The following is a 17,924-nucleotide window of genomic DNA, read 5'->3' on the forward strand; positions in this document are numbered from 1 at the left end:
CCGATATCAGGCAGCCAACAACCACCTGTAATTCCAGCTCCAGGGGATCTGATATATCCGGCCTCTCAGAGCTCCAGTACTAATGTGCATGCATATACATATATACACACACAATTAAAAAATAAAATAAAAAAATTAAAGTCAAGAATGGTAGCATATGCTTTAATCCCAGTGCCAGGGAAGCAGAGAGGCAAATCCCTGGGGCTCACTAGCCAGTGAGAAGCCGTCTTAAAAAAAAAAAGTGAGGGGCTAAGAGATGGCTCAGCAGTTAAGAGCAGAGGACCCAGGTTCGATTCCCAGCACTCACATGGCAGCTCACAAGCATTCCTAACTCCAGTTTCAGAAACTCTTACACAGTCTTCTGACTTCTATAGGCATTGCATGTACGGGTGCACTTATATACATGCAAGCAAAATACTCATACACACAAAATAAAATAAAAAATATTTTTAAAAAACCCAAAGTGGATGGGGCCCGAGGACCGAGTTGAGGCTGGTCTCTGGCCTCCACATACACACCCATCTGCACACACGTACACCTCCCCACAAAAGTATCTTTCTGTCTTAAAAATAAAAAGGAATAGGAGGAAAATGCAGAGCATCCATAGAAGTTGATCTGACGGGATAGATCTCTGCGGACCTTGTCTCTCAACTTAATTAGATCGTAATCAAATTAAGGGTAGCAACCAAGCCCCATTTGTTCTGATATTTCCCCAGTACTTTGCTCCAAATAAATATGTGCCTAATAACTTTTTTTCAAGGCTTACTAGCTATTTTATTGGGCTAATAGGCCAGTGTTTACTTCTGGGATTGCCTTACACACTCTAGGTTGGCAAGGCCTCCCCCAGTTCTACCAAGTTCCCATCTTGAACCTGTTCATGCCTCAATTGCAGGTGGGTTCAAGAGGATCTGGATGTAATTTGTATGCAATTAGCATATGATTTGTGTCATCTACACTCACAAAGTAATTTTCAAGTTAGACCTGCATCACTGCTTCCGTTAATGCCACCATGCACCCATTCCCCACTTCCTCACTCCTCCTCTGTCATCTCCTGATTCAGATCCTTACATTTGAAAAGAAGGGAGCACAGAGAACTCTTGGAAGGGTGAAGCTGACCAAGGACATGGGATCCTTGCAGAATATTTAGAGAAATACACATACACTGGGAGACACCTCGTGAAGGATGCTGGTCCTCCAGCCCTACTACCTTCCTGGCTTCAGTCAGCATCCTCAGGTCTGAGACACCCTCAGAATCCTCCTTTCTTACCTGTACTCTCCAGGAAAAGGAAAGGACCAAAGCTACTGCTGAGCCATGGTTATCCCCTGCTCAAGGGGATGGAATGACCAGCCTTATTTAAGATCTTTGCTTAGTTTTGTTCCTCCAGGTGTCTGGTGATCCCCCTGAGGTGAGCCCCCATCTTCTCTGCCTCTTTCCCTTCCTACTGTTCCCTCTGCTCACACACATACACAGAAAATATGATCTGAGGGAATAACTCCCTCCCTGGATCCAGGAGGATGGGCTTGCTCAGTTGCTACCCAGCAAAGAGTCCTGGCTACTCTTGTGGGGTTCCCCATCTCTGCAGGCAGTTTCAGCTTTCCAGAACCGACCAGCCCCATCTGCACCAGCCTCAGACTCAAGCCAAGATCCCATCTCCTTCTAGGGCTCTATCTCAGTCTTGTCTCCCAAAAGCTGGCCCAGCCTGGAGGCCTGGATTATTTACACCTCTTTGGCTCCCATGAGCAGCAACTCTGTGGGCCCAGGAGCAGTAAATCTACCTCCTAATCACACCAAGCTGCTGCGCTCAGTCTGGCTTGTTCTTCTGAGGCTGTTCATCACTCACCCAGACAGGGGCTGTGGCCTGGAGAAAAGCCTCCGGGAAGAGGCTGGCTCCACTGCTTTCCACTGCCTCCCTGCAAATAAATGCTGTAGGTACTCAGCCTCTCTCAGAGCCCTGTGCAGCAAGTTCGGGGTCTCTGTTGCAGGGTAGAACAATTTCTGACCAAGGTGACAGGTTATCAGAGGTTTCCAGAGTTTCAGGATAGCCTGGTATTAGCTAGCACTTACCTGTCTCTCAGACATGACATACAGGTAGAGCTGGTCAGTGGAGAATGCCATATCCCGGAGAATGGGGCTACCATCTTTGAACACAGAGACCATCTCATACTGGACCCCACCATGAGGGGGACCATCAGCTCGAATCTGCAAGAGAAACAAAGTGTCCTCGGTATTGATACCCAGCTTTTCCCTAGGCCACTTGCTTCTGCCTGGAGGGGGCAGTTTACAGAAGACAGTTGCAGCCCTCTAGGCCATTGCTCTAGACAGAAGTCTGGTCACTTATTTGAAACATCCCAGTCCATTCCCAAGCACTCTCAGTGTGCAGCGTATGGGATCCCCTTCTCTCTTCCTGTTCTCTCCTCCCCTTCTCTGTTACTTTCCCATCCTCTTTTTCTCCCCTTTCTTTCTTAGTTATGGATCTCATTATGTAACAGTCTGGCAGTCTGGCCTCTAATTCATGATCCTCCTTCCTCAGCCTCCCCAGTGCTGGGATTACAGGCATGCATCACCACACCCAATTTTGGTCTGGGATTTCTAATGGCAGTTGATCTGTGTACATATGCATGGGAAAGATTCTGACTGTCCCTATGTGTTCTTGTATGCATCTACATATGTTTACAGAGTGTGTGCTATGCATGTAAGGAGTGTGTGTGTATGCACACTTACTGTAGAATGAAGAGTCAATGTCTACATATAGTGCACTTGTAACAGGCTGATACAGAAGTGGTGGCCAATTGTGCAGATAATTAAAAATTGTATTGTCATCAGGAGGCTGAAGATGTCAGATCTCAGGAGCATTCCCGCCTTCAGGTGAAGGCAGGCTGGTCACCTAAGGAGATGTGTTGTACTCTTTCTTTAAGCTCATCCCAGGACAGTAAACAGAAAGGACATGGATGTCTTCTCAAGGCTCCTCAGCCCACAGTATACACTTGAATCATCTGGAGATTTTTTAAAAATGTGAGTGCCAAGGCCAGAACCATGAATCAGAATCTCCAAGGGTGGGGCCTAGGCATCTTCACAGGACCTAAAAGCTCCCGAGAAGCAGTCAGGGTGGAGAAGCAGCAAGATAACCTAGTTTTCTCAACCTACAGTCCTTGGAATTGCCTGCAGGGCTTGGAGAGTGTGTGACTGGGCCAGGCCAGAGAGTGGCCAGAGCCTATGTTTTGGTGGCATGAAGTCTGTGGATTTCCATGTCTAGGAGATTTCCAGTGAGGTCAAGGCTGCTGGCACAGTGGTAGAGAAAGCCTAACCTGGCTGAGCCCTGTATGCCCAAAGCCAAAACTCAGAAGTTCGTGCAAGAAGCTGTTGACAAAGAGTCCTTGGTATAAATGGGCTCTATACACAGTTCCATACCAGTTTAGTGGCTATCCAGATCCCTCCCCAGTTCCCTCCTACCTGCATACCTTCAGACTCAAGCCTTGTCTCCTCTAGGATGCCCCACCCTCCCCAGCTAATTAACTGCATATGCTGGTGCCTTTTTTCTTCCAGACATTTATCCTAGGATTATAATCAATTGATTTACTTGTTGTATATGTACGAGCTAACATGTATTGACTTCCTATTTGGATTGTTCTTTAATTGCTTCCAATATGTGTAGTGCTGTCAACATTGTGAAGGTAGAGAGGTGTTCCTGCCCTCATGTCTGCTCTCCTCTCAGGGTGATTTGTCTCCCCAAGGATCTGGGTCCACTTAGGAGCTGCAGAATGGGCCACCTCCCTCAGGCAATGCCCGAGATAACCCTGCCTCAGGAAGCTGGATTTCCATTTGTCAGCTGGAGCAACTACCTTCTCAGAGTCTGGGTGCTGGCCAAGGTACCCAGCAAAGTCTGGACACAAAGCCAGAAAGAATATATAGAATGGGTCAGGCTCCTCCTCTGTGGCCCTGGGTCCAGGTAGCGCCATGCAATACTGGGGACGAAGGACAAGATGCTTCATACACACTACTGATTTCTGTGACAGCTAATTCTTTGCCTTTTCACTGCACTGGAGACCTAGTGAGATATTTTGAAAATTCCCTGTCTGCCACCACAGTCATTTAAGGAACCTAGGGAATCCAGACTCAAGTCTTTATAACTCTCAAATACCAAAGCTAAAAACTAAATCAGAACAGAAGATTCGGGGCATATACCTGAACTAAGCTAGATTTCATTCTCTCCAAATCCTGGGAAGAAGGATTTTCCTCCTGCCTTTGCCTTGGCTTGGCAGACTTTGAGAGGCAGTTACCACTTTGAGCCCCAGTGAAATTTTCTCTGTGAACAATAGGAAGAAACAACCTTCCCAGTCAGTATCTGACCCAAAGAGTCACATTCTTAATCGCCTCCAGAGGTTCAAGGCCTTGCTAGTCAGCTGAGGGATGCAGGTGTCTAATTCACAGAGTGCCAGAAGCAACCAGGGGATCTCTTGATATTCAGAGTGCTCCTACACACTTGCCAGGCACAGGATGGCCAACAGCAGGGTACCTTCAGGGTGTCCAAGAACAAAAGTAGGAAGTTTTAAAGTCATATGATTTGGTCTATTCTGTGATGTCCCATAAAGTGACAGCTTTCTTCAATACTGTATCCCCAGGGTCAGGTTTCAATGACCACAATAATAATAAATTGAAATAGGCCACTGCTCCAATCCAAGAGGATAGCACTACAAGATCATATGGGGTATGGACATCTAATCATCCGTGGAAGAGCTGAGATGGGACAGAAGGAGGTGACATGGGCAGGTGCACCAAGCCACCTGAACATGCTTTTCAAGTAGCTCCCCTTCTCTCCTAGAGAGCCTTGACCTCCTGGGCATGTGGAAGTTACAAGAGCCTTGTACAATGCTGAGAAGATGTATAGCACTGGACTCATAGTTTACTACAGATGAAGAGATCCAATGTGCCTAAATTCATGCAAGGACACTCAGAAATGTTCCCTTAAGAATCTCTCCTACTGGGACACGACTATAGAATGCACAGCTTGTGCACCTGGATGCTTTTTGAAATTAAAAAAATTTTATTTGTGACAGGTTCTCCCTGTGGCCCCAGCTGGCCTGGAACTTGCTATGTAGACCAGGCTGATCTTGCTCTCATAGAGATCTGCCTGCCTTTGCCTCCCAAATGCTGGGATTAAAGGCATGGACCACCAAGCCCAGCTTGGGTTCTCCTTTTCAGGAGCATTCCAAGTGCAGGAGAACCGGTTTGGTACAGTGCTGACCAAAGGTTAGGTACAGCCCTGCCTCCAGGTAGGGATACTCAGTGGACTTCAGATCGACACTGCTCACCTGGTGGGTTTATTAACAACTACCACCTGTATAACTATTTCTTGCAGCATGCTGGATTTGCTCAAAACACAACAAACTCATTTATCCTTCAAGTTCCCTGCTGTCAATCCTAGTAACATCCCCATTTTACAGATGAAAAACCTGAGGCTAGGAGAGTTGGATGACCAAATGAAGACACAGGTGAAGGGATTCACAGAGCTGGGTTCTTAGTGCAGGGAAGGGGGACTCTCACACAGAGGGTCAATAGGGCAAGCGTGGCTGAGCAGAGTAAACAGATGGCTTAGGAATCCGATTTTCTTTCACCTTTTCTTGTTTTAGACCCCCACAGTCACGTTGGGACCATCACCTATTTTCTGAGGAAAAATAACTCAGAATCTAATTTTGGGAAAAAGTTCAGTTTAACAGTACTAGCTTTGGGAGCAGGAGTGGGTGCGGTAGAACCCAGGGGAGGGTCTGTATCCACTCCCAGAGGGAGGCCCTCCAGGTGAGAAACGAACCATAGCACTGTTATTTCTTGCCTCCAAATCACAGCTGTGTCTGGACAGAAATGAATGACAACCCTTTCCTTTAACATCCCATTCAGAGCTGCATCCCTGGCTGACTGCATCTGTGGCTCTTCAACCGCTTTTTAAAAATATATCCATTTTTATGGAGACTGGACAGATGGCTCAGTGATTAAGAGCACCAACTGTTTTTGCAGAGGACCTGGGTTCAATTCCCAGCAGCCACATAGCAGCTAACAACCATCTATAACTCAATTTCCAGGGAATCTGATGCCCTCTTCTGACCTCCATGGGCACTGCACACACTATATGAGTATACTTACATACAAGCAGGCAATATATTCATACACATAAAATAATAAAAATCATATATATTTATTAATATTTTGTGTATAAGTGTTTTGCCTGCATGTATATAAGTGCACCATAGTGCATGCAATGCCTGTAGAAGCCAGAAGAGGGTGTCAGATCCCCTAGAACTGGAATTAAAGACAGCCGTTAGCCCCATGCAGGTGTAATAGCAGCAAGTAATAACCACTAAGCCGTCTCTCCAGCCCCTTGTCTAGTAGCCCTATAGTATGGAAACTTTTTTTGGGGGGGTTGGCAGTCTCTTAGTAGTAGAAGAAATGCTCATAATAATTTTTAAGATCTGCTGGTCAGCAGTAGGATTAGGGATCTTCTTTGGCCCCTCAGGAGGAAAATGGATTCGATGGGCACTGCCAGGTGATGGGTAAGGTTCAATCCCAATCTCTCACTCTCATTAATTGGCTGTGTGACTTCTAGCAAGTCATTTTACTTGTTCATATGTTTCTGCAGCTGCCAAATAAAGGTGGCAACACCTGCCTCTCCTAGCACAAAAAGGATATTGTGTAAACGAATGAGTTATTAGCTATGATTTTCAGTACTGTCCCATGTTTATCTGTTACATGCCTACCACGAGCCAGGCTGTACCAGGGAGCTGAGGACACTGATAAATGATTCTGCCTCCCTTCAGGGAGCTCAGGATGGGGACAGGGACAGCCCACGTTATATTTACAAACTCCAGGGCAGTCTCTAGAGAGGTTTACAAGAAGATCCTGGGAGGAATATGCAGCCCTGAGGAGAGGCTTCCTGGAGGTGAGGCATAAGCTAAGGTTAAGAGAGAAAAGTGCATCTGTGGAAAATGCTGCATGTGATGTAAACCTGAAGGCAGCATCACTGGGTTTGAGCCCAGATCTCTTGGCAATTAGGTTTCTTAGACCTGAGTGCTTGGGAGAGGATGAGATTTTAGACACAGAGTGACTGAGGTTACTCAGGAACCAGCAGATCCACTACCTGTCTCACTAGGGTTATCACAGTCTCTGGCTCAGGACTCTGGACTTGCATGTTGTATACATGTATCTGAAGCATGTAAGTGTGAATGTTGCAGTGTGAAGCGGTGTGTGTTTGTATGTGGCATAGCTATCTGTAACTGAGTACAGTGTGCACATGTGTCATATATGATATATAGCATGATGCATGCATTTCTGTGTGTGAAATGTGTCCTATATGTGTATGTATGTGATGGTGTGTATGTACAATTGATGTGTGATATGTCTGTCTCTCTGTATCTTATGTATAGTGTTTGTCATCCATGTGCCATGTCTTTGTGAGGTGTGGTGCGTGTGTGTGTGTGTGTGTGTGTGTGTGTGTATGTGTGTGTGTTTGGTAAGTCATGTGTGTGTGTCTCTCTCTGTGTCTGATGTATATTGTTTGTGTGCCTGTATACACTTGTGCATCTGTACATACATATGCTGTGTCTATATATAATGTGTGGTATATGTATATATGGTATGTATCTGTCTGGTGTGTGCCATATCTCTATGTGATATATGGTGTGTGTGTGTTTTGTGTGTATGTAATGTGTAGTGTTTGTATACCCGTGTGTAGTGTTGTGCATCCACGTGCTATCTGTCTGTGTGATGTGTGCCATGTACAGTGTGCCACATATGTATTCTGATCTTTACAGAGGGCAGGTGGGGAGTCTGGTGCTGCTCTCACGGAACTCTGGTGAGTTAATGAGCATGTGTCTGCAGCTGTGCATTTAGTGTTGCAAGAGAGGATTCAAGCTGAAGTTTATTTTTGTAGATTTTCATGACCCGAATTATTTATAGATGAAGTCTTTGGTAAATTCATCTCCGAGATCTTGTACATACAGTTTCACATAGGCAGGCACTTGTGGGTACACACACACACACACACACACACACACACACACAGGTTGTTGCACCAGAGCACCTTGCAGGTTGCTGCCCTACCCCCTGAGCTCTGGAAAATTCCAGCTCAGTGGGAAGAGGCTCTCTGGAGGGGAGCTGGGAGCTGGGGGGGGGGAAGAGGATGAAGCTGAGGGGCTAACAAGGTGAGAGGTATCTAGACTTCACAGGCCAGGCTGGGGAGGGCTTCCTTCTGGAATGCAGAGAGGAGTTTCCAGAGGAAGCCCTTGTTCTTCAGACTCTGGCATCTTGGGACATTCTGAGAATTAATAGACTGGATGTAAGGGTTGAGGACAGTGAGCATTTATTGAGCACTTATTGAGTAAGGTGAATGTACAGACTAGGTTGGAGAGAGAGCTTGGTTCCGGGTCTGTAGCTCCAGAAAAAAGAAGCTGCCCAGCAGATGAAGCACTAGAGTGTTCTGGGAAACAATAAGATAAACACAGTGAGGGTTGGCCGAAGCATTAAGCAGCCACAGATGAAATCACATCATGCAGAGGCAAAGCTATAACTCACACAGAGTGCACAGAATTGGGAGGAGTGAGGAGGAAGGGAGAAGGAATTAATGAAGAGGAATGAGGAACTTCTGCCAAGCCTGGAGAGTCTTTGTTTACTCAAGGCTACTGCACTTCACACAGGTTCTTTTCTGGGGGATGTCCCAGAGGTTTGGGCAGGAAACGACCCCAAGGGACTATGTGGAGGGCAGAGCAGCCTTCCCTACCTGGTGCTGGGATGGGTAGTCTGCAGGGTTGGAAATACGCATATTTGAGAGGCTGGATTCCTCTCCCCTCGAGGGAGGAAAACAAGGGAGCCAACACTTCTAGGGACTAGCTATACATGTTGCTTTGGGATAGCCTTCTCTCTTTATATATTGAGTAGTCTATGTCAACCACTGTGCAAAAGGTTGGGGGTGTGAACATAACTAACCTCCAAAACTCTATGAGGTAGCCCCTCCTCCTTTTGCAGAGGAAGAAATGTTAGGTGTATACAGCAGGATCACAGCTGTCAAAGGGCAGAGTAGAACCCAAAGCTGGGTCAGCCTGATTCTGAGACTCTTTCTCCTTCACTCTGCCCTCTCTGGGTCTTCAGTTTCTCCTAAGTTAAACAGGAGGCCATTACCTATACTGGGATGGGAAACTACATCTGACTAGTGCTGGAGAGCAGCCCTGGGGAGCAGAGAGGGTCATGCATCTGTCTCTTGCATGGTGGCAGTTTGGCAAAGGACAAAGGGTTGGGAACTTAAAAGGGGTGCTACTCTCTTGAATTAACTTATCCTTTTCAATAGTCTGTGATTGGCCTGCCTTGTCTAGAATGGAAACCATTTGCTCTCATTAACAGTGAGGGTGACATTTGGGTGACAGAATGGAAGCCTGGAGCTCTGAGAACCATGATTTGACCCAGAGTCTGTGTCTGGATGCAGGATGATTGCCTGAGATTTTAAAAGAAAAAAAATCTTTTTGAAAATGTACATGGCATATATGTACCATGATGCAGAAAATGTGTAGTGACCAAGAGAAATGGAGGCCACATTCCCACACCATATGTCTCTTCTCACTAACGGTGGGTCTAAGTTTTTACTGCCTCTTATCTGTGCAGCTGCAATAACCTGAGAAGCCTACTTGCCTCCAGCATATTCCTGCTCTAATCTATTCTACCCAACATTGCCAGATTAATCTTCTTAAAATACGTATTTGATCCTGCCTGTTCTGTATGCAAAATCCTTAAATTTCAGGTGTTTGTAATCTTTCTCTTGCTTATCTCAGTCTCATAATATTTTTTAAAAATGATGAGCATACACTGCTTTGGGATAGTGAAAGAAAGTAAATCATTGCATACATACCCACAGGTAGGCTTGTATACACACACACACACACACACACACACACACACCCCACTCTTAAGTGACCCCATTGATAGAAAAAATATCCCATTTGTCATTTGAGCCTAACTAACATGGCCTTCACCCTTTTCCAATTTTTTCCCAGCATTTCTTCCTTTGTGTCTTTGACATTTTGCTTCATCTTTTCGAGACCAATTATCCTTGGTGATCTAAGTCAAAGCCACATCTTCCTGCACTGATCCAGCCTTTCAGACCCATAGAAGCTGGAGTGTCTTCTAGTGAAGTTACATGTGGGAGTGTAGGCAGTTGTGTTTCTTAAAACTAAGGACCCAGAGAAGAGACTAGGCTGTACACAGCTCCCTGCTTTCCCAGGATTAGAGCTATTGTGCACCTTGCTGGCTTCTGCACCACATGCTGGCTGAAGGCGTGAGTCCCAGCTGAGGCTGCCGGGAGTGGACCTGAAGTTACCACAGCTTGCATCATTTAGCCCTCGATCTTAGACATCAGACTACGTTTCTTATGTACATTTTCTAAATCCCTACAACAACCTGATACGGTAGGCTCTGCCATTATTCTCAAATTATAAATGAGAAAATCAGAGCATAAAGGGATGAAGTGGCTTCCCTGAAGTCACACAGCCTTGGGCAGAAAGCCAGGGTCTGAACTCTGCTGGATGTTCATTTTCATTCTCCCAGGTCTCTGCCCGTCTCTAAAAGTAAACCAGAGAAGGGAAGAGGGCTTCTCAGTCTACCTCATCCAACTTTCCACGGGTCTTCCTGATCTAGACCCTGGAAATGCTCTTCATATATTTTGGTGAACTCAGGGAACTCTTAAGAGGAAGTACTGTCACAGTCCAGGTACTGTCCTGGAAAGAGCTCCAGGGCCTCTAGGCTGGGAGAAAGTAAGGGTTAAGGTCAATGGGCCAGAACTAGGGCAGAGCAAGGATGACAGAAAAAGAGAAAGGGAAGAAAGCCCTCATGCTTTCGCACATCCCCAGCCCCTAGCCCTGCGGTGCCCACGTGCCCTGGTGTCTGACATCCTGGAGAGCCCCAGGGCACAGCAGACAGGGGAGCAGTCAGCCTTGTTAAATGATTCTGTTTGAGTAGCTGTTGTCTTCACACTATCTCCCATCTCCTCTCCCAAGAGAGGGCCTTTAATAATAATGAGATCTCTCTGAAAACTGACCCCTAATTAATTCATTACTAGGCTTCCCCTACTGATCAAGGTGGGGTGGGGGGAGAGTAATAAGTAAGAATCATCTGGATCTGCAGTAGACAGATGCTAGCCTTGCTCCCTGGCATCACTGCTGATACTCTTCTGGTCACCTGCTGGACACCTGCTTCTTGATGCCCACCTCTCCCTGTACGGACACCCCACAGCTGCTGGGCACAATGCCAGCAAGGCAGCCTCTGCTGGCGGCTGGGTACAAGACACCAGGTTCCAGGCTCTTACTGGGGGTAAACTGGAGGGAAGTGGGGCTGGTCTTGGCTATGTGAGGAATAATTTTTTCACCGCCTTCACTCTGAGCATGAGAAGATGTCCCACGAGCTTAACAGTCAGCAAAATACAGCAGGGGCTCTTCTCTTCAGCCTCTTCTAATTCTCCAGGCCACCAAAGAGAGTCTTCCACTGTCCTAGTGCTATGTCCTCCTGGACCTCAACAGCCAGGATGGCACCACACCCAGGAGCTGTTGCTGAGCCTGAGTTTGCTTGATAGAGACCCAGGAACAGCACAGGGAAAAATGACCTTAAGATTACAAGACAGGTCCAGCCTGGAGATTGCACAGGATATAGGCTACACTGCACAGGACTTGCCTCAGCAGCCTTTCCCAGGGCTTATACTTTCCTTTCAAGATCCTCCCAGGTCCTCTCTCCTCCTGTAAGCGCTGTTGTCCCCTCATAAATGACAGGGTCATTTGCTTAACTTTCTGGGATGGGGGCCACAACTGAGCACTCAGCTGAGGAGGCTAATTCCTATTTTCTGGAATACAAGTCTGGAAAGGGCCATGCCACCTGCCCCACAGGACTATAGAAGAGATAAGAGGGATGTGAAGGAGTTGGGAGCTGGGAAGGGGCGGACAGGGAGCTTTCATTCACCTACACGTGTGGATGGGACCAGCCTGATGACACCAAGCTGGAACGGAGCTTTCAAAGGGCAGTGGGTCACCCTACCCTATCTTTTCCATAGGAGCAGGCTGGAAAAGGGGTAGGGGTAGGTGCACCCAGCTGGGCCTTTTGCTATGGGAGCTCCCAGCCTGTCTGGGAAGGCCGTTTATCTCTGAGGGAGGGGTGGGCTGCTAAGGTCTCCACAGGGCCTGTGCTGTGGACCAGAGCGCTAAGGCCACTGGACCCACCAAAGGATGGCGGCATTCTGACTGTGACCCTTTTTTAGTTCCTGCAAAAGAGAAAAGTGAGGGGGTGGCTCCAGTTCTTCACCCACAGAGAAGACAGCTGGGGTAGACCTGCCCACTTTTAATCTGCTCCTTAGAAAGGGCTGGCTTTTGTGTAAAGCACTACAGCATCCTCCTCTGCCCCTCCCACGCCCCTATTCCCCTCCACTTTCTTCTCTTTAAAGAGCTCTGTACCTCTCCAGGGACTGCAATCATTAACTGAACAGCACTTTGCCTCTTGGAGCTTTTGACAGTTTGGCAGTAAGCTGAGAAGTACCAGAGAAGCTTCGAAAATCAGCAGAGAAGGTGGGGCCAGGGGTTGCGTTCAAAAGATCATACTGGTGTATGCCGGCCCTCGGCCAACACCTGGGCACTCTGGCTCAGGAGACCGTAGGTGAGGGCACCTGGAAAGAGTGGGGGTGATGTGGATTCCCATCCTCAACCCCTTTAACTGTTACCCAACACTAATGGACACCCAATCCAGACACAATCCTTCCAAGGGAGATGGGAGTAAACATTCCACATTCCACCTGATACTGAAACAAGCAGAGAAGAGGCCTGAAGGCTGAGACCTGGGCAGTTTATGAAGCTGGCCAGGAAAGAAGGACCAAAACAGTGACTGTCCAGGGAGCACTACCCAGGGCCAGAGTATTTCCTAAGAGGAAGGAAAACAGATGGAGAGAAAGGAGATCACAGATACCTAGCAAGCTGTGATATAAACAGACCCAAGGGAGGGAGAAGATCCTGGCTCGAGAGACCATTTATGGTGTAGTACCACCAGAACTGGCCTGGGCAAGTCTCAACCAAGAGGAAGGGGTGGCTCAGAAGAGGCATTGATCTCAGCCTCCCAGAGAGCTCTGTTCCCACCTTGCCTTCTTCACGCCCTGCACTAAAAGCTGCTATGGGTTGGGCACCTTATACTAACTACTGCTTCAGCCCCAAACTCCCATTACTGATGAACCACCTGGGGCTCAGATAAGCAAGGCAGCTGGCCACTAGTCATACAGCCAGCCAGTTCTAGCAAGGACCTGAATCAGAGGCTTTGTGATGATTGCTCCATTAGTCTCCCTAAAAGATGCTCACCTTTGTCTGTGTGTGATGTGAACATCTTACTGTCTGTCATTTTAACACTCTGAGGCTGCTGTCTGAGCCTCCATCTAAGTGCCAACATAAATTATAAATTCCCAGAGGCACAAGTTGAATCTATATAGTTCATTTTATTCAACTTTTAGCAGAATGCCAAGCACGACGGGGTGCTTTAAAAATTTCATTCTATCCTTGAATCAGCTTAGAACTCTGGAAAGCCACAAACTTCGACCACAAAAGCTTAACCAGCAAGCTCACTTTCCTTAATGGCCTTATCTGCTTCTACTGCTTATTACTCCATGAGAGTAACTCCTTGAATGCTGGTTGTTGCATGGATGTCATGGCCTTGGCATGGTCATGAGTTAATATATGAAATTTACATATAAAAGACTGATTTTGATGTTAAACTCTTGTCCTGGATACTGTACAACGCCTCACATGATCATAAACTGTGTGGATAATGTCAAGTCTAGGAATGGTCTCTTCTGGAAAATAGGAATGCTTCCTTCCATCAGAGAGTAGATAGGAATGAGTTCATCTATCAGAAAGCAGATATTTTGCTCATAGCCCTTCCCTTCATGATTTGGCTGCTGGAACCCCCAGGACATATCTGACCTGAGTCCTATGCCTCTGTTAGTCTTGGTAGTATATTTCCTTCCCTGCTTTTGTGGAGGAAGGGGCATGGATGTAGTAGTTCTAAGTTATTATTACATCTGTTTGTCCAGTCTTTTCTTATAAATCACCTTAATTCCTTTTGGGAAAAGGTGGGAGTACAGATCTCTGCAAATAATGATGTTTGTAAAGTCTTCCCATTGTGCTGTGTGCACCAGCACCTGCTGTGTTTTGCTTTGGCACAGTCCTGGTCTTCGCATTAGGCGTGTGTGCCTGTATCCTCTGTAGGCAGCACTCAGCCAGCACTCATTTCTGGGCTGGAGTGGTTTAAGTGTCAGTAGGTGGCCAGAAGAGGTGGGAGATACTACTTAAAACACAGAGCCAAAGGCTGGCCTTGAACTCTAAACACTGACCAAAGTCCCCAGAGTGACCATGGGCTTGGCCTGTGATGAAACTCTGGATACATTCGTAAATTAAATGAATGAATAAATTACTGGATGAATGCATTTCTGAGCCAAGAGATGCTTCTTATAGGAGAGAAGGCCAAGGTTGCTAGGCAGAAAGCTCTATCTCTGGGCTACAAAGGAGACCCAATCAAGTTTACTGAGAGCCAGGCTACCACCCTGTTCTTGTCCCAGCCAAGTCCTAAGCATTCAGCATCTGCACCCTGTGTTGCAAAACTAGGTCAGTATGCTGGGTGCTAGAAGAGAGTGGGTGGGGAGAGATAAAGAGGAAGGCAGGAGGGAGGAGGCAAGCTGGGTGAGGCTTCTGCTGTCCTATAATTTTCCCTCCTGGAGGGAAAGTAACAGCAATGCCAGCTCAGGGGGAGTGGTGCTGACAAACTGGTCTCTGGCTTCCATGGTCACCTCTTCCATTTCCCACTTGCTTCTCTTTCTCCTTGTCTTCCTGATCTCTCCTCTTTCAATCTTAAAGGCTCTTCTTGTCCATTGCTTTTCTCTTTGCTGTCTCTGTCTCACTCTGAACCTCTCTCCCTCTTTCTCTCTCTCTGTCTCTTGCTCTGTCTCTTTCTGTCTGTCTGTCTCTCTCCGTGTCTGTGTCTTTCTGTCTCTCTGTCTCTGTCTCCCTCTGACTCTCTCTGCCTCTCTGTCTCATCTCTCTCTCTCTCTCTCTCTCCCCCACACACACACACACACCCACACACACACACACACACACACACACTATCCCATATGACCAAAAGAGATGCTCTTTGGAGACTTCCACCCCCATTTGTCTGGAACCTGTGTCAGCCATGAGCAGCAGACACTAGCCCCCAGAGCCCAAGCACTCCCACCACCTGCACTGACCTCTATCCAACATGGACTTTACTTCTAATCCCAGTGGCCTTGCTGACATCAGGTGGGCTAATTTTTCCCTGTAATTAAAAAGGAGCCCTCCCACCTCATCCCTAATCTCAGATAATTAGCTCTCTGATTGCCGGTGCTAGGCAGGAAGCTTAGTGTTTGGAGAGGGATTTGGGGCAGTCAGCATAGACAAACACTGTGCAGGAAGCTGTACTGGGAAGACACTCTGTTCTCAAAGTTTGTTGTTAAAAGAAACTTGGGGTGGCCTGGCGCCCTCCAGGAGGGATGAGCTGCGTCTCACCCCTCTCTCCAACAGGAGGTAGACTGGCTTGGCATTCAGCATTGTCCCCATGTGGTAAAACTCTGCCTGATCTGAGCTGTTTCCAGCAAGCCAGGCAAGTTGGGGAGGGGTGAGGGGAAGTCCCCAAAAGCAATTCCTGATTCCTTTCTGTTCTCCGCTGGGAGAGGTATCAGCAGCCCCTGGTATGCCCACTCCCAAAGATGCTGGCTGGGTGGTCAAAGGTTAACAAAATATGGCCAATGACAATAAAATGGCCATGACTCCTTTCAGTCCAAGAGTGAGGATGATGCAAGAATGTGGGGGAGTCCTTGTCTTGGAGGCTTTGGGGAGGACACCCTAGAGCTAGTATGAGTCTTCCAGCCAAGGCTGCCCTGTATCCCATAACAGGTTTTGCATTCTATCTGCTCTGCTGAGGTATGCTTTGGTCATTATATGGTTCTTTGCCTCTATCACCTAATTTTTCTTTCAGGGTCCCCATGTTCATCCTGAGGGGTAGGTGACCTCTCTCAAAGAAAACCAAGTCCTGGAAGAAAGCAAGAACCAAGCCAGAAAGCAAGTCACAGCAGAGCCAGCACCAGGCTTCAGGCAAATGATTCTCCCTGCTCTTTGTGCCAATGTCTTAGCCTCTAGTTCCTGACTCCCTCTGTCCTGAAAGTTTGGGCTTTTAGATGTTGGAGTGATGGGAAATTGAGGAGATCCAGAACTCTTGACAGTGAAGGGCTGGTTCATTCCCATGGGATCTACCTTACTGGTCATCCAGGCTTCTTATTGTGTTGGTATGGGGCTGGCACTCAAGGGCCATAAATAATAGGTATAGCTCAGACCCTGTTGCAGCTCCCCTTCCTGTGCCCTATTCAAAGCTTTAAGATCCGTTCACAGGGGTTGGAGAGATGGCTCAGCAATTAAGAACACTGGATGTTCTTGCAGAAGACCAGAGTTCGAATCCCAGGACCCATACGGTGGCTAACAACTGTCTGTAACTCCAGTTCCAGAGGATCGGACACCCTCTTCTGTTCTCCATGGGCATTGCAAGAAATGGGTACACTTACATACATGCAGGCATAACACTCACAAACATTAAAAAAAAAAAAAAAAACGATCAGCTCATAGAAGGAGCAGGAACTGAAGTCAAAAACAGCACATGGGTGTCTGTGCTCTTAGACTGGGGAGGGGGCAGCGGGGGCTGAGAACCCGCACCTGAGGGATTTGCCCAACATGCTGGTTAAGGCGTCTGGTCCTGTTCCCTCACTGAAACTCCTCCAATGAGATCAGGGTATGGGGGAGGGAGTCTGGACATGGATGGATTCCAGATGGGCTATTAGGTTTGCCCACAGTCGACTATAAGGCTCCTCTGGTCTCGGCATCTCCCTCAGCTCTGATTCAGCTGCCCAGCAAAGGCCCGCTGTGGAATGCCAGTGAAACCCAACCCGCCACTCCCTAGCCTCCCCTTCCACACTTCTGCTACCAGGGACAGCACATGCATTTCTTCAGGCCCCTTTTCTTCTTCATTAGCACAAACCCCCAAGGAGCAGAAAGGGCTCCATAGAAATATGGCTGAGAGCTGGACCTCTGGCTCTGGCACTCTGATCTATCTTCCCCTGGGAAGAAGTAGCAGTATAAAGTTCTGGGTTCAAGTTCTAGACATTTGAGAACAAGGTCTCTGCTTGGGAGCCTGGGGGTGGGGACAGAAACTCCTCAGGTTCCTCTGATTGCCTGATCCATCTGGCTGGTGTTGGTTCAAGAATGGATAGAAGACAGGAGGATGCAGAACCAGGCAGAGCAGGGACAGATAACTAATAGTATGCAGTTTGGGACTTGTTCTGTTGAATCTTGCCACAGACACAGTAAGGACCTACTATGTGCTGGAGACACTGCCTCTGTTGGAGGGATGGAAACAAAGGCTGTGGATCATGCCATAGCAGCTGGTGCTGTTGGCCTGTGTCACATGATAAATGTATTGATGATGCTCTGAGAAGGCCTGGTGGGCCTTGAGATATGATAGACTTTTACATATCCTGACCCATTTACCACTGTTTAAATAAGATCATATTCATGTCTGCCCTGTAGAGAAAGGAACTGATCATTCCAAGTTGCATGAGGGGTCATTACAGGATTTTCTGTCAGGTTTAACATGCCTCAGTTTCCCCTTTGTTTTCAAGGATTTGCTCCATGGTGGTTTGAATCTGAAGTTCCTTGAGCCTTCCATCATGGCTCAGAGCTGGTGCTCCTCGGCTCCAGCGTATGCCCTGGGTCTTCTGCTAATGACTGCCAGGCCTGAGGTACCCTGCTAGGGTTGATTAGAAGGGTTGAAATTTGCATTTTGTTTCAGAATGCCCATTTGGGATCTG

At 47.4% G+C, this 17,924-nt stretch overlaps 1 protein-coding gene across 7 annotated transcripts in view; it reads right to left on the minus strand.

Annotated features, from left to right (window-relative positions):
• The window catches only part of Plxna2 (plexin A2), a 214,433-nt gene that overhangs the window by 113,947 nt on the left and 82,562 nt on the right, over positions 1–17,924 (minus strand). For all 7 annotated transcript variants that reach the window (XM_008824794.3, XM_029559479.1, XM_029559480.1 and 4 more), the window contains exon 4: positions 2,066–2,200. In XM_008824794.3, the coding sequence (XP_008823016.1) occupies positions 2,066–2,200 (135 nt within the window). The remainder of the gene's footprint in view (positions 1–2,065; positions 2,201–17,924) is intronic.

The sequence above is a fragment of the Nannospalax galili genome, unplaced genomic scaffold, assembly GCF_000622305.1.
Source record: "Nannospalax galili isolate Female #2095 unplaced genomic scaffold, S.galili_v1.0 scaffold648, whole genome shotgun sequence".
NCBI lineage: Eukaryota > Metazoa > Chordata > Mammalia > Rodentia > Spalacidae > Nannospalax > Nannospalax galili.